Source organism: Loxodonta africana, chromosome X, assembly GCF_030014295.1.
Source record: "Loxodonta africana isolate mLoxAfr1 chromosome X, mLoxAfr1.hap2, whole genome shotgun sequence".
Classification (NCBI taxonomy): domain Eukaryota; kingdom Metazoa; phylum Chordata; class Mammalia; order Proboscidea; family Elephantidae; genus Loxodonta; species Loxodonta africana.
This window is the reverse complement of record NC_087369.1, coordinates 592,484-605,557: the sequence shown is the minus strand read 5'-3', so window position 1 is coordinate 605,557 and position 13,074 is coordinate 592,484. Positions and strand designations below refer to the sequence as shown.

The 13,074-nt window shown below is 59.1% G+C and overlaps 1 protein-coding gene across 1 annotated transcript; it reads right to left on the bottom strand.

Annotated features, from left to right (window-relative positions):
* Positions 1 to 224: 224 nt before the first annotated feature.
* On the bottom strand, positions 225 to 10,122 carry LOC100663284 (short stature homeobox protein). Its single transcript, XM_003422704.1, has 5 exons — positions 9,849 to 10,122; positions 6,181 to 6,389; positions 2,390 to 2,447; positions 1,906 to 1,994; positions 225 to 470 (listed from the first exon to the last, which is right to left on the bottom strand). The coding sequence occupies exons 1-5, from the start codon at positions 10,120 to 10,122 to the stop codon at positions 225 to 227; spliced, it is 876 nt and encodes a 291-aa protein (XP_003422752.1).
* Positions 10,123 to 13,074: the final 2,952 nt, after the last annotated feature.

Here is a 13,074-nt window from a genome sequence, read left to right as displayed (position 1 = left end):
CTCGAGGCTCGGGAAGGGCGCCCTGCTCTCTCTCCTGTACAGTCCCTGGTGGGCCTGGGGGGTCGCGCGAGTGCGGTCCGGGGAGAACCCCGGGGTGCCTGGAGCGGCGAGGACGCAGCGCTCTCGCTCCCGGAGATCCTTCGGCCGGTCGGGGGGTCGCGGGGGTCGTGTGCGGGACTGAGTGCGGGGTCGGGGCGCGGGCCGGGGGCGGGGCGGACGGCGGGTCAGAGCCCCAGAGCCTCCGCGTGCTTGCGCGCCTTCAGCCGCAGGTCTGCTATGCTGGAGTTTTTGCTGTTACTCTTGGCGGCAGCGGCCACAACGGCGGCGGCGGAGGCCGACTCTGCCAGCGATGCGATGGGCAGCCCAAACGGGGGCGGCGGGAACATCAGGTAGGGCGCGTGCGCCGCCAGGTGCGGGTGCAGGTGCGGGTGCGCGTGCGCCACGCCTTCCAGTTGCAGCTGTGCCTGAACCTGCGTTAGGAGGTGGGGGAACCGAATGCGGCGTTAGGGGACTGGTAGGGCGTCTCCACTCCCCGTCAAGGAACCCCCTTCTCCTTCCAGGGGACCCGCTTCGGTCCGTGCCAGAGTTGGGTGAACCGAAGGAACCCCCGCGCCCACCCTCTTAAAAAAAAAAAAAAAATTAGCGGGGATCAAAACGGAGCCCGGGGTCTCTCTGTCTGACCCTTTGGCTTGGCCTATCTCCAGGTCTGGCCTTGGGCTCAGGCTCTCGCACTCCGAGACACCGGGCCCCTTTTTCGTGAGGCGAACGCCCAGGCCTGGGGGCTCCGACCGCAGCATTTCGTTCAGCGGGACTAAGTAGCTGACGCCACATGGGGCAGCGGACGTCTGCAGTTGGAGAGGCTCCCGGTCCGGAAGGGAGTGTTGCTCCAAGGGGCAGGCTCCTTCCTCACTGAGACTGAAGGTGGGCCCAGGCTAGGGGGCAGATAACAAGGGAGCAGCCCCTCCCCCAGCACCGACGCCCAGGGTCGCCCTTCCGGCTCCGGCACTGCGAGTCCTGGCGCCCGGGCTCCAATTCCTGGGTGTCTATTTTTACCTTCCACACCTAGTCCCCCAGCCCAGGCCGCGACTGGGCCGCGGCACCGCAAACACACGTCCCAGGTCCAAATATAACCCGGGCCTAGTCCTAGGAGCTAAAAGGCAGCAGGCGGTGGCCCATGAGGCACCCCCAAAAGTCCGGATCACCTCTATTCCGTCTGGGTATTCGCCCCCGTTCCCCAAGTAGGGGCCCAAACCCGCACAGAGCCCGGTCCAGCTTGGGGCCTGGATCAGGGCTCACGTGGATACCGTCTCGGCCTAGACTCAGGAGTCCCCAAACACACAGCCCACCCCTGTTGTCCCCCACATTGGGCCTGAGCAGGACACGGCCCTTGGGGTGCAGGCGAAGCGGGCTCTTGGGCTCTGAGACTGTCTTCTTGCTCCCCGGCCACCCCACGTCCACGTGGGGTATCCCGCGCCCTGCCACGGCTGCCCGACTAACCTCTGGGCTGGGCCGGAGGCCACCAACCCCGAAGCGCAGGGTGGGGCCAGTCCCTGGAGAGGCGCGCGGGAGCGACCCCTCTGGCCCTCACATCCAGGCCCGCGCCCCTCCTACGGCCCAGCCAGTGGCAGGGTGGGTGGTTCCAGGGTGGGTGGGATTTTCTCTATTCGCTCCAAGTTTTGTAAGGTTTTGTTTAAGTTTGTGTTTCTGCCCTCCCAAAGGTGACTTTTAGAGTTTTACAGCATGATTTTAATACGTGCCAACGCGTCTATAAATGCCCCCTTGTAAAAGCCGCCGCCTTTCTTCCCAGGGCAAGCTGAGGAATGGGCGGGGGCAGAGGAGCCCGCAGAGAAAGGGGGAGGGGAGGCAGCCGGCCTGCGTGGATCGGAAGGAAGGAAAAGGCGCTACCTGCTGGAAGGGCATCCTAAGGGCGCCCATGTTCACATAGGGGGCCACTCTGCAGGCGTCCAGGTGGCTGGCCGTGCCCAGGATGACGCCTGTAGAGAAGGAAGGAGCCGTGAGTGTCGCCCCCGGTCCCCCCAGAACCTCCATGGCCCCGGTCCAACCAACCCCGATGGGGCCCAGGTCCTCCCAGCCACACCAAGTGCCCGTCCCCCGGATCACCCTGGTCCCCAACACCTCCCCGGCTTCCCCACATCCACCCCTTCGTGTCTGCCCTAGTCCCCCCACAACCTCCACAATCTCCCTACAACCCCTCTCCTCACCCTCTCATTGGTCCCCAGCACCTTTCTGGCCTCCCCCACGTGCGCCCCTGCTAGCCTTCTCTTCCCCCTTAACCCCCAGGCCTCCCCCACACACCCCGCTAGCCCTCTGTCCCTCCCAGAGCCTCTCCAGCCTCCCCGCTGGCCCCATGCCTCCCAGAACCACCCACCTTTGTGCATCTGGTTCTCCTGCTTCCTGCACTTGGCCCTTCTGTTCTGAAACCACACCTGCGGAGGAGCAGATATGGCCAGAAGCTGGTGAGCCGGGATGCCCCCACGCTTGGGCTCCCTGTCACCTGGAGTGGGGCCACCCAGGGGACCCCAGCCCTCCTGAGCCCCAACCCTGCCCTAACTGGCTGCCTATGCCTGGGATCACTCAAACTCACCTCCACTCCCTCCTCCACCCCAAATGCGTCTTGAGCGTTGACACCTCTACATATACGTGTACACACCTGTACATATAAAGTAAGGGAGCAGTGCTGGGGGGCAAGGTGCCTGGTGAACCCGCAAGGTCTCTAGCGTTCTGGGTGGGCATTTTACTGGCCACCCTGTGGGAGGATCTGACCTTCTACCCTCGGATTTTAACCACCAGAGAGGGGGATGCAGGTGGATACATACCAGGGAACTGCAACCCCCACCCCACCCTCACCTTCACCCCCACCCCCACCCCAATTAAGCCCAGGACTTCCTGCCTCCTTGGCCTGCTCCAGAAACTTCCTGGTGCTCCTTGGAAATCCCTGTGGTGGTCCCAGTTAATAAGAGTCCCGAACGTCCGACACCCACAAAGACTGGGTGCACCCCAATGTTGCAGGCCTTCAGGCCTTGGGTCACTGAGAGGTTGGGCTCAAAAGGGCAGTGGTGCCTTGGCCCAGCTGGGCTCAACTCACCGAAGCCAAGAAATGTGCAAGAACAGCGCCCCCTCGGACAAGCCAACTCCGGCTGCCCACGCTCACACCTCCTTCGCCTTCCAGACAGCCCCCGTCGTGAACACCCTGGCTTTCTCTACTTCCAGGACGTCGAGGACGGAACGCGAAGTCCCTACGCCACCCCACCTTGGCTTGGGTGATGCCGGCTAATTTTTCGTAACTGGCTTTCTCCGCTGCTTTCCCTCCGCGCTACCGGGGGCCGCGATGGGAGTCCCTGGCCATGGGGAAACCTGGCACAAAAGAAGCTTCCGTGGACACCAGTTGCCCGGGCAGCTCGAGGCTCTTCTGGGGCTGAAAGTGCGCTCTGCGCGCGCCCTGCTCTGCGCGCCGGCCCAGGCTGGCCCGCCTGGGCGGAGAAACCTCAGCAGACCTCAAGGAGGTTGGAAATACTCAAACATTCGAAAGTCTAAGAAGCCAAATGCACACTTTTCCATGACAAGCTGTCGTGAGGCCGTTTCCTTCTTTGGGGGGGGGGTGCTCGCTAGGAGCCACCAGCCTGCCTGTCCGAACTGGCTCCCAGGTCGCTGGAAAGCTCGTCCCACCACTCTGCAGGGAGCCTGGACAACTTTCCCTTGTTCCCCTAAAAAAGCATTTTCAAAAATGTCCTCTCCCCACCTTAAGTTGAAACTTCACAGATCTTTACTCAATTCCCTAACCTGCGCTTCTATTCCTGGGGTGCCGTTTGGGACCCGCGCACCACTCTCCTCTGGGGTCGGGCATCTTGCCTACTCCGGAGGGGAAGCCAGACACGCGAGAGCAAATTCTGCCTCTGAGAGGGCATTTTTCAAAACCAGAATCCTATTTAAATGTGGAAAAGAGAAGCTCACTCTCCCTTCAGCTAGAGGGAAAAAAAAAAAAAAAAGATTATGAAGAATAAAAGTGACGAATTAGCCGCTGCATTAAACGATAATAAATCAGACTTGGGGTGATTCACGATCAATTCCAATTAGCCCCGAATATGCTAAGTAAAGCGTAGTACACTGGTTTAGACAGTTATTTCTTCATTAAGGATCACTCGGTGATTTCTTTCACAAATGCCATAATCCGATTTCCTTTTGATTTCCATTACAGACAGTGAATAATGACATTTAATTTAGCTCTGCGCCATAAACCCGAAGATATTTGTTGTAATTAAATTACTGCCTGCCCCTCACCGCGGTCTCATAACTTTCAATTATAACCTTGACAGCTGGGCGATAGGGCTTCCAGTGCAGCACTAAAAATAAAAGGTTAATAAGGACCAGCTTCCATAGGAGCCTCAATTTATTTACAGCAAATTTCCACACGAAATTGAAACTATATCCTTTAACAACAAGGGACAGGCTGTATCGAGAAGGATCACCAAACAATTGCCACGGCAGGAAAGCAGCTCCTTTGCCCCGCTGCCTGGCTTTCACCCCCTGCCACATCCATGTTTTAACTAATTGACTTTTATGAGCACTTCCGGCCTCCTCTTCCTCTTTATTAGGGGATATTTTTGTCCCTGTGGCCAATAGAAACTTATCTCTTATATCCCCATGTTTATTTTTATTATTATCTGCAGTCGTTAAATTTTAATTCACCTCTGGATCGATAGCCCCTGACTTCTCCCCCCTCTTCTCCTTTTTTATTTTAGGGCTTCCCCCCCCCCACATCTGCAGGCACCCAACAACCAATTTTCTGCAGCTCGGTACCGCTTGCTAAGGTGCTCCCTGGTAATAGACTACTGAAAGAAATAGTGTGGAATTAAATTACAAGTAATTTATTTTTATAGAAACAGTACATCAAGGGCTGGGAGATATTACAGGTCCCAGGCAGAAAGACGCAGGGAGATGACATAAAAGTTGATGTCCCCTTCAGCAAAAGTTTAATCTTTTCATTAATTTATCTGGGGCAGCCTTATCCATCTTCCGTGGAGAGAGGCCGGCGGGAAAGCCTCGCTGCGGCCACAGATGCTGGGATCCACTCTCCCCGGGTTTGGGTCCACAGGGAAGACTCTGCCGGCCCCGCGGAGGCAGCAAGGCGAAGCGAACCGCCGCTGCCACTGCCGAGAAGAGCTAGAGAGCGCCTGGGGAGTGTTTATTTAATCTTAAGTAAGCATTTTACTGGGGTGATGTGCAAAGATGGGAAGAGGATAAGGAGCCAAAAAAAAAAAAAAGAGTGTATTTTTGAATTAAAGATACATCAAGTGCTGACTATAAACGACGTTTGCATTTTCGTTTCATGAACAAAATCGAGGCAAAGCTGTAGTTGAATTTGCTGACCCAATAGCCAATGCGAAGTCCTCTCTCCCCAATTCCCTGTGCTTCCAATGCGCACCCGGCCCGGGGCGGGGGGCAGCAATATTAATTTCACTTATTCGGAATCAGTCCCCCCACAGCCTGGGGCCGTGCCCCCTCTGCCTTCTCTCTGGGCCCTCCTGGTGCTTCCAAGAGCCGTGAGAAACAAGGTACAGGTAAACCCACTGTCATGCCTGACCTCCAGAACCTGGGGCAGCGACTTTGACGTCATCCTGTGCTCCTACCCTCCCCATAAATAAATTAGTAAATTTAATTTAATATTTACAGTGCTGGAGAAAGCCTTGCCGGCGCGTCTCCTCTGCGCACGTGTCATACACACCCAAGGCCCAGCTGACACTGACAAGCCAGATGCGGCATCGCGAATTCGTGCGCTAGGCGGGAAGTCAGATGGGGACAGCGCCCGAGCGGCCCGCTTCCCCCGCGCGGGGCTAATCCAGCGCAGTGCGGGCAGAAGCCGCTCTCATCACGCCCCCCTCCCCTTGAGTGGGAGGGGGCTGGGAAGGAAGAGAGAACCGAGGAAGAGAGAGAGAGATAGGGAGGTGGGAAGGGAGCGGAAGCCGTGGACAGAGGGGGAAGAGAGCTCCAAATTCCTGACAACAGACGGAGTGTAGGGAAGGCCCCTAACCTTCGCACTCTGCGCACCGATCGCTTGGGCCTGGGGCTCCCACCGTGCGGGCGCAGAAGGGCCAGGGGCCTGGGCCGAGGGGGCGCGCGCCAGGCCCGCCGGAGTTGGGGCGGCCGGGCCTGCAGTCCTACCTGTACGCGCGCCTCGGAGAGCCCCAGGCGTTGGCTTAGCTCCTCGCGCATGAAGGCGTCGGGGTAGTGCGTCTCGTCGAAAAGCCGTTCCAACTCGTTGAGCTGCTCCAACGTGAAGTTAGTGCGGCTCCGCCGCTGCTTCAGCTTCGTCTGCCCGTCCTCGTCCTCCGACTTCACGTCCTCCCGCTTCTCCTTGCACTCGTAGACACCTGCGGGTGCGGGCGGGGCACAGGTGAGGACGAGCGCCCACCGACGGGCTCCTGCCGCCGCGGCCTCGCGCCTCCCCGGCCCTTCCTGCAGCCCCAGCCTGCGCGCGGCCCTGGCCGGGAGCAAGATCGCGCTCGTTCACGTTTTAGCTTGCTGAAAAACCAAGTGTGTGCACGGGCGAGAAGGGGTCTCCTAACCAAAGCTCCCTGACGCAGAGACGGCACTGAGTCGAGAAAACCCACTAGAGGGAAGACAGGTCCCCGCCGTAATAACCCCGGCATTGGCTGTGCGGTGTTTCTTGGCCTAATCTCCGAATAGTTTCCTCAATTATCCACTCCGTGTCTGTTGACATAGCCTAACATTTTTTTTTTTAGGGGAGTGGGTGCTAAATATTATTTTTCAGTCGAAATGAGTAGAAAAAACTGCCCAAGTTTTGAGTCTCGGGAGAAGCCCGGGGAGGGGGACCCTGGAAGGGCTCAGGGCGGGCCCGGGGACCAGGCTGGGGAGAGCCGCTGACGCAGACTGCGGAGCAGCAGGACGGGGCCGCCGCCGGATCAGAGCCTCCTTCCGGGACGCAGAGGGGCCGGGCACGCGGCCACTACCCTGGGCTCTTTCTGCCCCAGGAAGCAAAGCACTGCCTCCATGCTCAGCGCCGAGCCAAGGGCTGGGCTGCGATCAGAAGGCCCTGGACTTCCTTCCGTGCGGCTCTCGCTGACACACCTTCACACAGGTTGGGGCACTCAGTCACCCACCCACCCACCCACCCACCCACCCACTCACAGTGCCAAGAATGGCACTTTCTTAGGTACAAACATTAGGAGTTCCTTCGTGTTTGGGAGCATCAGGCCAGAGGGGCATCAAGACTGATTCCAATCTGAGAAGCCCCTCCTCCAGGAAACAGACCCTCACCGAGCTCAGGGCCTTAAAATAAAGGCACCCTTCCCCTCTCCCCCTCTCTGGAGGCTGGTGGGGGGTGCAACTCCACAGCCTCAGTACCTTTCTGTGTTCCTCTTCTTTCTCCCTGGCCACAGGACTGCCGGTTTGGGCAAAGACCACCCCACGTCCGAATCAGAGCCCCCAGAGTCAGGGGTTACAACCTGTCGTTCAACACCCCTCTTCCCCATCAAGAGTGTCTATTCCAAAGGGCCTCAGCTTGAGCCTAGGGCTCCACTCAGCTCTGAAACCCGCTCAAAGCAGCACAGGAAGTCTGCTGAAAGTCCCCCACAGCCCAGAAATCTGCTTGCAAAGGGGGAAGACACAGGAGCTACAGGGGGAAGGGAAGTGTCTACAAGCATACATGCCTGGGGATCCCAGAGCCTAGGATCAGTACAAGTCCTATTTGCCTCACAGGCTCCTCTCAAGGCCTCTGAGCCCTGGGCAACATCCCCAAAGGGCTTTAAATCCTTGTTAATCTCCTGGAAGGGAGATAGTTCCAAGAACATCTTACTTCTTCCCAATGGCAAGTCCTTTCCCAGAGCCGGCCTCCCTGTCCCTTCCTCCTTCATTTCTCCAAGTCTAGGCCTCCGTATTGGGCCTAGCTGAGAAACTGGGCTGCTAAGGATTTGAGACCTAAGGCAGGCTCTGCAAAATCCGGAGGCTCCACACTGGGCTCAGTGAGGACATGCTGCCCACCGGACCTCCAGATGGCTGGGCTTCTCCGGGAGTCCAAGGAAACCCCCTTCTGCTCTCCCTTCACTCCCATCCTGCTAATGCCAGCCTGGGCCTCCCAGGGTCTCCTCTCTCCCCAGGAGCAGAAAGCCACAGCTACTGCCACTGGGTCTGTCGTTGTGACCGCTTCTCCTAGCCCTAGCCTTATTTCCTCCACTTTAGGAACGACCCTGACTGCACTCTGCTCTCTCCTTGTGGCTCCTCTTTCGAGTTCCCCTGTCTCTTTGGCTACCCAGGGTGAAAGGAAGGAGCAGCCTGGACCTCCAGGAAGGAAAAGGGGAGATGTTCAGGAGTCCAGAAGGCCAGCGCTGGGCACCCTGAACCTCTGAAATCAAGTTCAGCGGTGGGTGGAGCCCCCAGGTCAACCCTCTCTCCATTAAGGAAAACTCCCTTGTAGGAATTATAGAGCCAGGTGCGGGAAGCAGTCTCCAGTATGTGATCCTGGAGGTGGGGTGGAGGGGCCCAAGAGGTTCCGGCTGTCAGCAGCCGAGCAAGGGGCTTATTTCTACCGGCGCCAGCTTTCTGCTTCAACAAGGCCTCAGAAAGACGCCTCCCTCAAGGCCATTCCCCAGAACTCTGCCCCCCAGACCCACAGCACAGGGCCATCAAGCAGGAAGCTTGCGCTTCCCAGGGAAGAGCCACCTCCTGGGGAGACCACCCACCCCTCCATGTCCACAGCAGGGAAACAGGAGCTGGGAGCAAAGCCAGGAGCCTCTCTGTCTCCCCCTTTGTAATGAAAAAATACGTATATTAATAGCACCCTCAAACTGTGCCCCTGAGGCTCTAGACGACTTTGTGCCGCTGATTTATGGGTGCCGGTTGCGTTGTCTGTGCGTCGGGAGCACCCTGCCCAGCTCCCTGAGCCGGGGAATCGCGCCTTTCTTTTCCCGCTTCAACTACCAGCGGATGAGCTGCGGAGGCTTCAGGCACAACAGCGCGAAGGGGCCCGGGGTGTGCGTGCTTTGGACCCGTCTCCCGGCAGCAGGGCCGCTGCGCTCTTACAGCCCAGGGTGGGGCGGTTGTGGCCCCTTGGCCAAAGCTACCCTAAGCTGCTCAGACCACATCCATACCCGAGCCACCTGCGGGCACCTGGGCGGGCTTAATTTACAGACTCGGGTCACCCTAAATTAAGCATCCTTTCAGGTCAAGGGAAAGTTTTCGTAAGAGGCAACAGTGGCGAAAGGTTCAGGAGACGGGAGACGTGGCTCTGCGCGCTGTCCTCCCGGGTGACCGCCAGCCAGCGCGTCCGCACTGTTTCCAGTCTGGGGTACCGGCAGGCCATGGGCACTCGGGAAGATGCGAGCTAATCTCCTCAATGCGCTTCGGTGCAGATAGAAAAAGAACAGGCAGACAGACACACACCCAGCTGCCCTGCCCTACGGGAGACCTCAGTCTTAGGCACATCCGCGAGGACTGACTGCAGCCCGAGAAAGTTCGGGTGACGGCGCCCAGAGCCACCGCCCCGGGGAGCGAGCGCGCGGGGAGCGCGCGGCCCCAGCTCCTGGCCCCCGCGCCTCTGCCTTTCCTGGCGGCCCTGCCTTCCTCCCTCCGTCTCTGCCGCTCTTTGGTTTCGTTTCTTTCTTTAAAAAGACTCTGGATCGATTGCCCGGGTCTTTCCGCCCGAGCCGCGGCTGTAAACGAATCGGCTTTGGGGTGGACGGAGAGCGAACCGCTACTCTGGGGCTTGCCGGCGAGGAGCGGAGAGGGCAGCCTGCGGACGGGTGAGCCGGATCCGCGGCGAGGTGGCGCCCCGCGGCCGGGAGGGGCCCGCAGCCAGCGCCTGGCGAGCTTACCTTCCGCGCCCCTACCCGTGCCGAACTCCTTGAGTTTGTCCTTGTCGGTGTCCACGTGGTCCTTGAACAGATGCACCGGACAGTGGCCGCTGCCCTCGGTAATGTCCTGGAGGTTGGCTTCCGAACTGCCCAGCTCCCGCGAGCGCGCCAGTCCACTCTCCAAAACTTCCCTGTACGTGATCGAATCCTTCTTGCCGCCGCCGCCGCCGCCCACGCTGCTCTCCTTGCTTTTCTGGTCAAAAGATTTGGATACAAAAGCGGTGAGCTCTTCCATGGCTGCCCGGGGCTGCGGGGATCCGCGGAGCTCGGCGACGCTGGCTGGGAGCCGGGCTGTAGTCCTCACGCCTCCCGGGCGGAGAGGACTCTCGGCGCAGGGGCAGGTCCCTCCTGCTGTTATTTATGCCTTTCAATTTGAGATCACACTATTTATACATGGCTACCTCGCCCAACCCCCAGCGCTCCCTGTCTGCAGCAATTACGGCTGCCGGCTCGGCAGCGGGCGCACGCCGGGCGCTATCTCTCCCCCACCTCCAGGCCAGCAATTGGCTTCCTTTTCATTTCATCACTGCTTGGCACCCGCGCACCTTGGAGTGGAGAGGTAAAGATCAGATTTTTGAAAAGGGGGAGAGAGAGCGTGCGCGAGAGCGAGCGCAGGCGCCGGCGCCGGGCACAGGTATCTATCTGCATCTTATCAATGTGTGGCAGACACGAAACTAGAGGAGGACTTTATGGATTGTAAGGAGGTGTAAGGATTGCCCGGGCCCCGCTCCGAGAACCGACGCATCGGCGGGCAACCGTGCGTGGAGAACCAAGGACCTGGGCGGAGGTGTCGAGCACCCAAAGGAGTCGGTTGATCCAAGTTGGAGATGCGGTTTGCTGGCGGGCTGGACGAGCAGCGGAGCCAGCGGTGCGTGCGGGGGTGACTGGGGAAGGGCTCAACCTTCCCGAAACGCAGGGGAAGGGGCAGATGTCTGTTGGACCTATCCAAGTCCGCTAGCAGACCGCGAAAGGGCCTCCTCGTCCGCCGACGCCGCTGAGCCGGGGACGCTGCCCGCAGCGCGGGACAAACCCGCGCGGGAGCACGGAAAGCCGGTTCGTAAGCATCGGTCCTTCGGGCAGCCTCCAGACCCCGCGCTACCGGACAGACAGCGTCCTCCTTAAAGCCTCTTGTCACCTGTGTCTAGGATGTTTATTTGGGGAAATTATCTTTCTGTTTTGCCACGGTTTTCCTAGTTAGCTGCTTTCCCGTCTCCTTTCCCCCTCGTGCTTATGAGTAACCGCTGTCCTCACTGGCAACCAGAAATTCATTTTAAAATCCTGGAAACTAAACGCACCCTTCCTCTCTACAAAATTCCGTCTGCAAATAAAGTTGACTCCCCCCCTCCTTTTTTTTCCTGTCATCTTTTCCCAGCCCCCCTTTGGAGAGGGAACAAGGCTTTTTTGTGTGTGTGTGTGTGTGTGTGTGCGGGTGGGGGGTGGGGTGTGAGCCTTGGAGTTCATTTCGCATTTTCTGAAGTGAGCTCTTTCTCAAGCGTTTGTTCACCAGACCCGAGGATCGATTCCACACTCCGCGCTGAGCGTTTTGCCTGGAGCCGGGCTGCTGTCTCCTTAAGCGGGAGGAGCGAGCCACGTCCCCGGAATCCGCGGGGCCGCCCAGCCCGCGCCGCCGGGTCGGGTTCACTCGGGGGTTCAGACCTCGGGAGGGGCCACGCCCGCGGGGGGAGGAGGAGCGGAGAGTTGCAGAAACACGTTTGCTTTTTCTTCCTGCGCTCCGGGCCTCCGTCCCTCCTCCTTCCCCTTCTTTTCTCTCTCATTTCCTTCTTCTTTCCGTTTCTTCTTTCCTCCTTTCTCCGTCTCTTGCTTCCCTTCCTCCCTTCCTTTACTTCTTCCTTCCTTCTTTCCCTCCTTCCTTCCTCTGTCCTTTTCTCCTTCCTTCGGTCTCTTCCTCCCTCCTGTCCCTCTTCTCTCCTCCTGGCCTGCTCCTCCCTCCCAGGAGTGCAGGCCCCTCTCCGCATCCGCCCGCGCCACTCGGCCCGCACAGCTGGGGAATTCGCAGCTTCTGCCTCCCCGGGACTGAAAAAGCGAAGCAGCCCTCGCGACTTAACAAGCAGGTCTTTGTCACGGCGGCCGTCTAATCAAAGCGGAGGCGCACCGATATCACACAGAATTACAAATACCCTTCATGCAAGATGCAGGAGGGAGCCGCGCGGGTCGGCGGGGGGACGCCGACGGCCGCGCCCGGAGCCGGGTGGGCAGGGGGTGCGGTGGCCGAGAGTTGACGGTCCTTGCCCGGCCGAGCCCCTCCCCCACCCAGCCACGGCCTCCTCCCGGACCCGCTGTGGATGGACTTAGCCCGTGAGACCCAGTTGAGTGAGGCCCCAGACCTAAGCAGGTGGGGAAGGAGGGAGAGACAAAGACAGAGACAGAGAGATGGGGAAGGGGCTCAGGGGTCATCCAGACGGAAGGAATAATTCTGGTGAGAGGTGGGTTCCAGCCGACAGCTCTCTGGGAGTGATCAGAGGCCGGGAAAGTCATCCCTGTGGACTCCTGGGAGCTTGCCCCTCTCCCCACCTCCTCCCGCCTCTCAGATCTTCCACCTCAGTTCCCCAAGGACCTGGGTGGGTCGTGAACCCCCGCGCTGCTGCTGCTCACCACCCCTTTTCCTTGCAGGCCATCCCACAATCTCGGACCGGCCTTCACTGGGGGTCAGTCCCTGCCTGGGCCTTGCCTGGTCTGAGGATCCATCCCAGTGAAGGGGCACCCAGCCTAGACACCGGCACAGGGCTGCCCCAGCCTGGAACACTGGGGGAGGGCTCTGACTCCAGCCCCTGTTCTGTAGGGTGGGCTTCAGTACCAGCGTGGTGCCCCCCAGGAACCCACCAGGGGGACATCAGGTTAGACGTGAGCTACCTCAAGTCTGGGCGAGAATTAACCTCCACCCCTTCGGAGGCAAAGACTGCAGCCCTAATTGTGATTCCCAATGTAGGCAAATGGTTTTTAAATGCACCACACCCTAAAAGAGATGTGACCTTTCAAGCTGAAGGCCTGTCTCTTCCTCAGAGTTTTCTGGCCAGGGAAGTGAGGTCATCTTTTGTAAACTCAAACTTTCTTTTGGTGATTAGGCATGTGACCATCTCCTCCAACCTGTGGACACTGCACCCCAGGATCATGAAAGCCCGGATCCCCTCCTTGGCTTTCACCAGCAGCTCATAGACTTGGTCACTTA

Bases quoted from the DNA above. Each gene is read 5' to 3' on its own strand.
- LOC100663284 (XM_003422704.1), bottom strand. From the start codon at position 10,122: ATGGAAGAGCTCACCGCTTTTGTATCCAAATCTTTTGACCAGAAAAGC. The intron at 6,390-9,848 runs GTAAGCTCGCCA...CCGCACCCGCAG, and splicing joins CACGGGTAGGGGCGCGGAAG to GTGTCTACGAGTGCAAGGAG. The intron at 2,448-6,180 runs GTAGGACTGCAG...GCTCCTCCGCAG, and splicing joins TCTCCGAGGCGCGCGTACAG to GTGTGGTTTCAGAACAGAAG.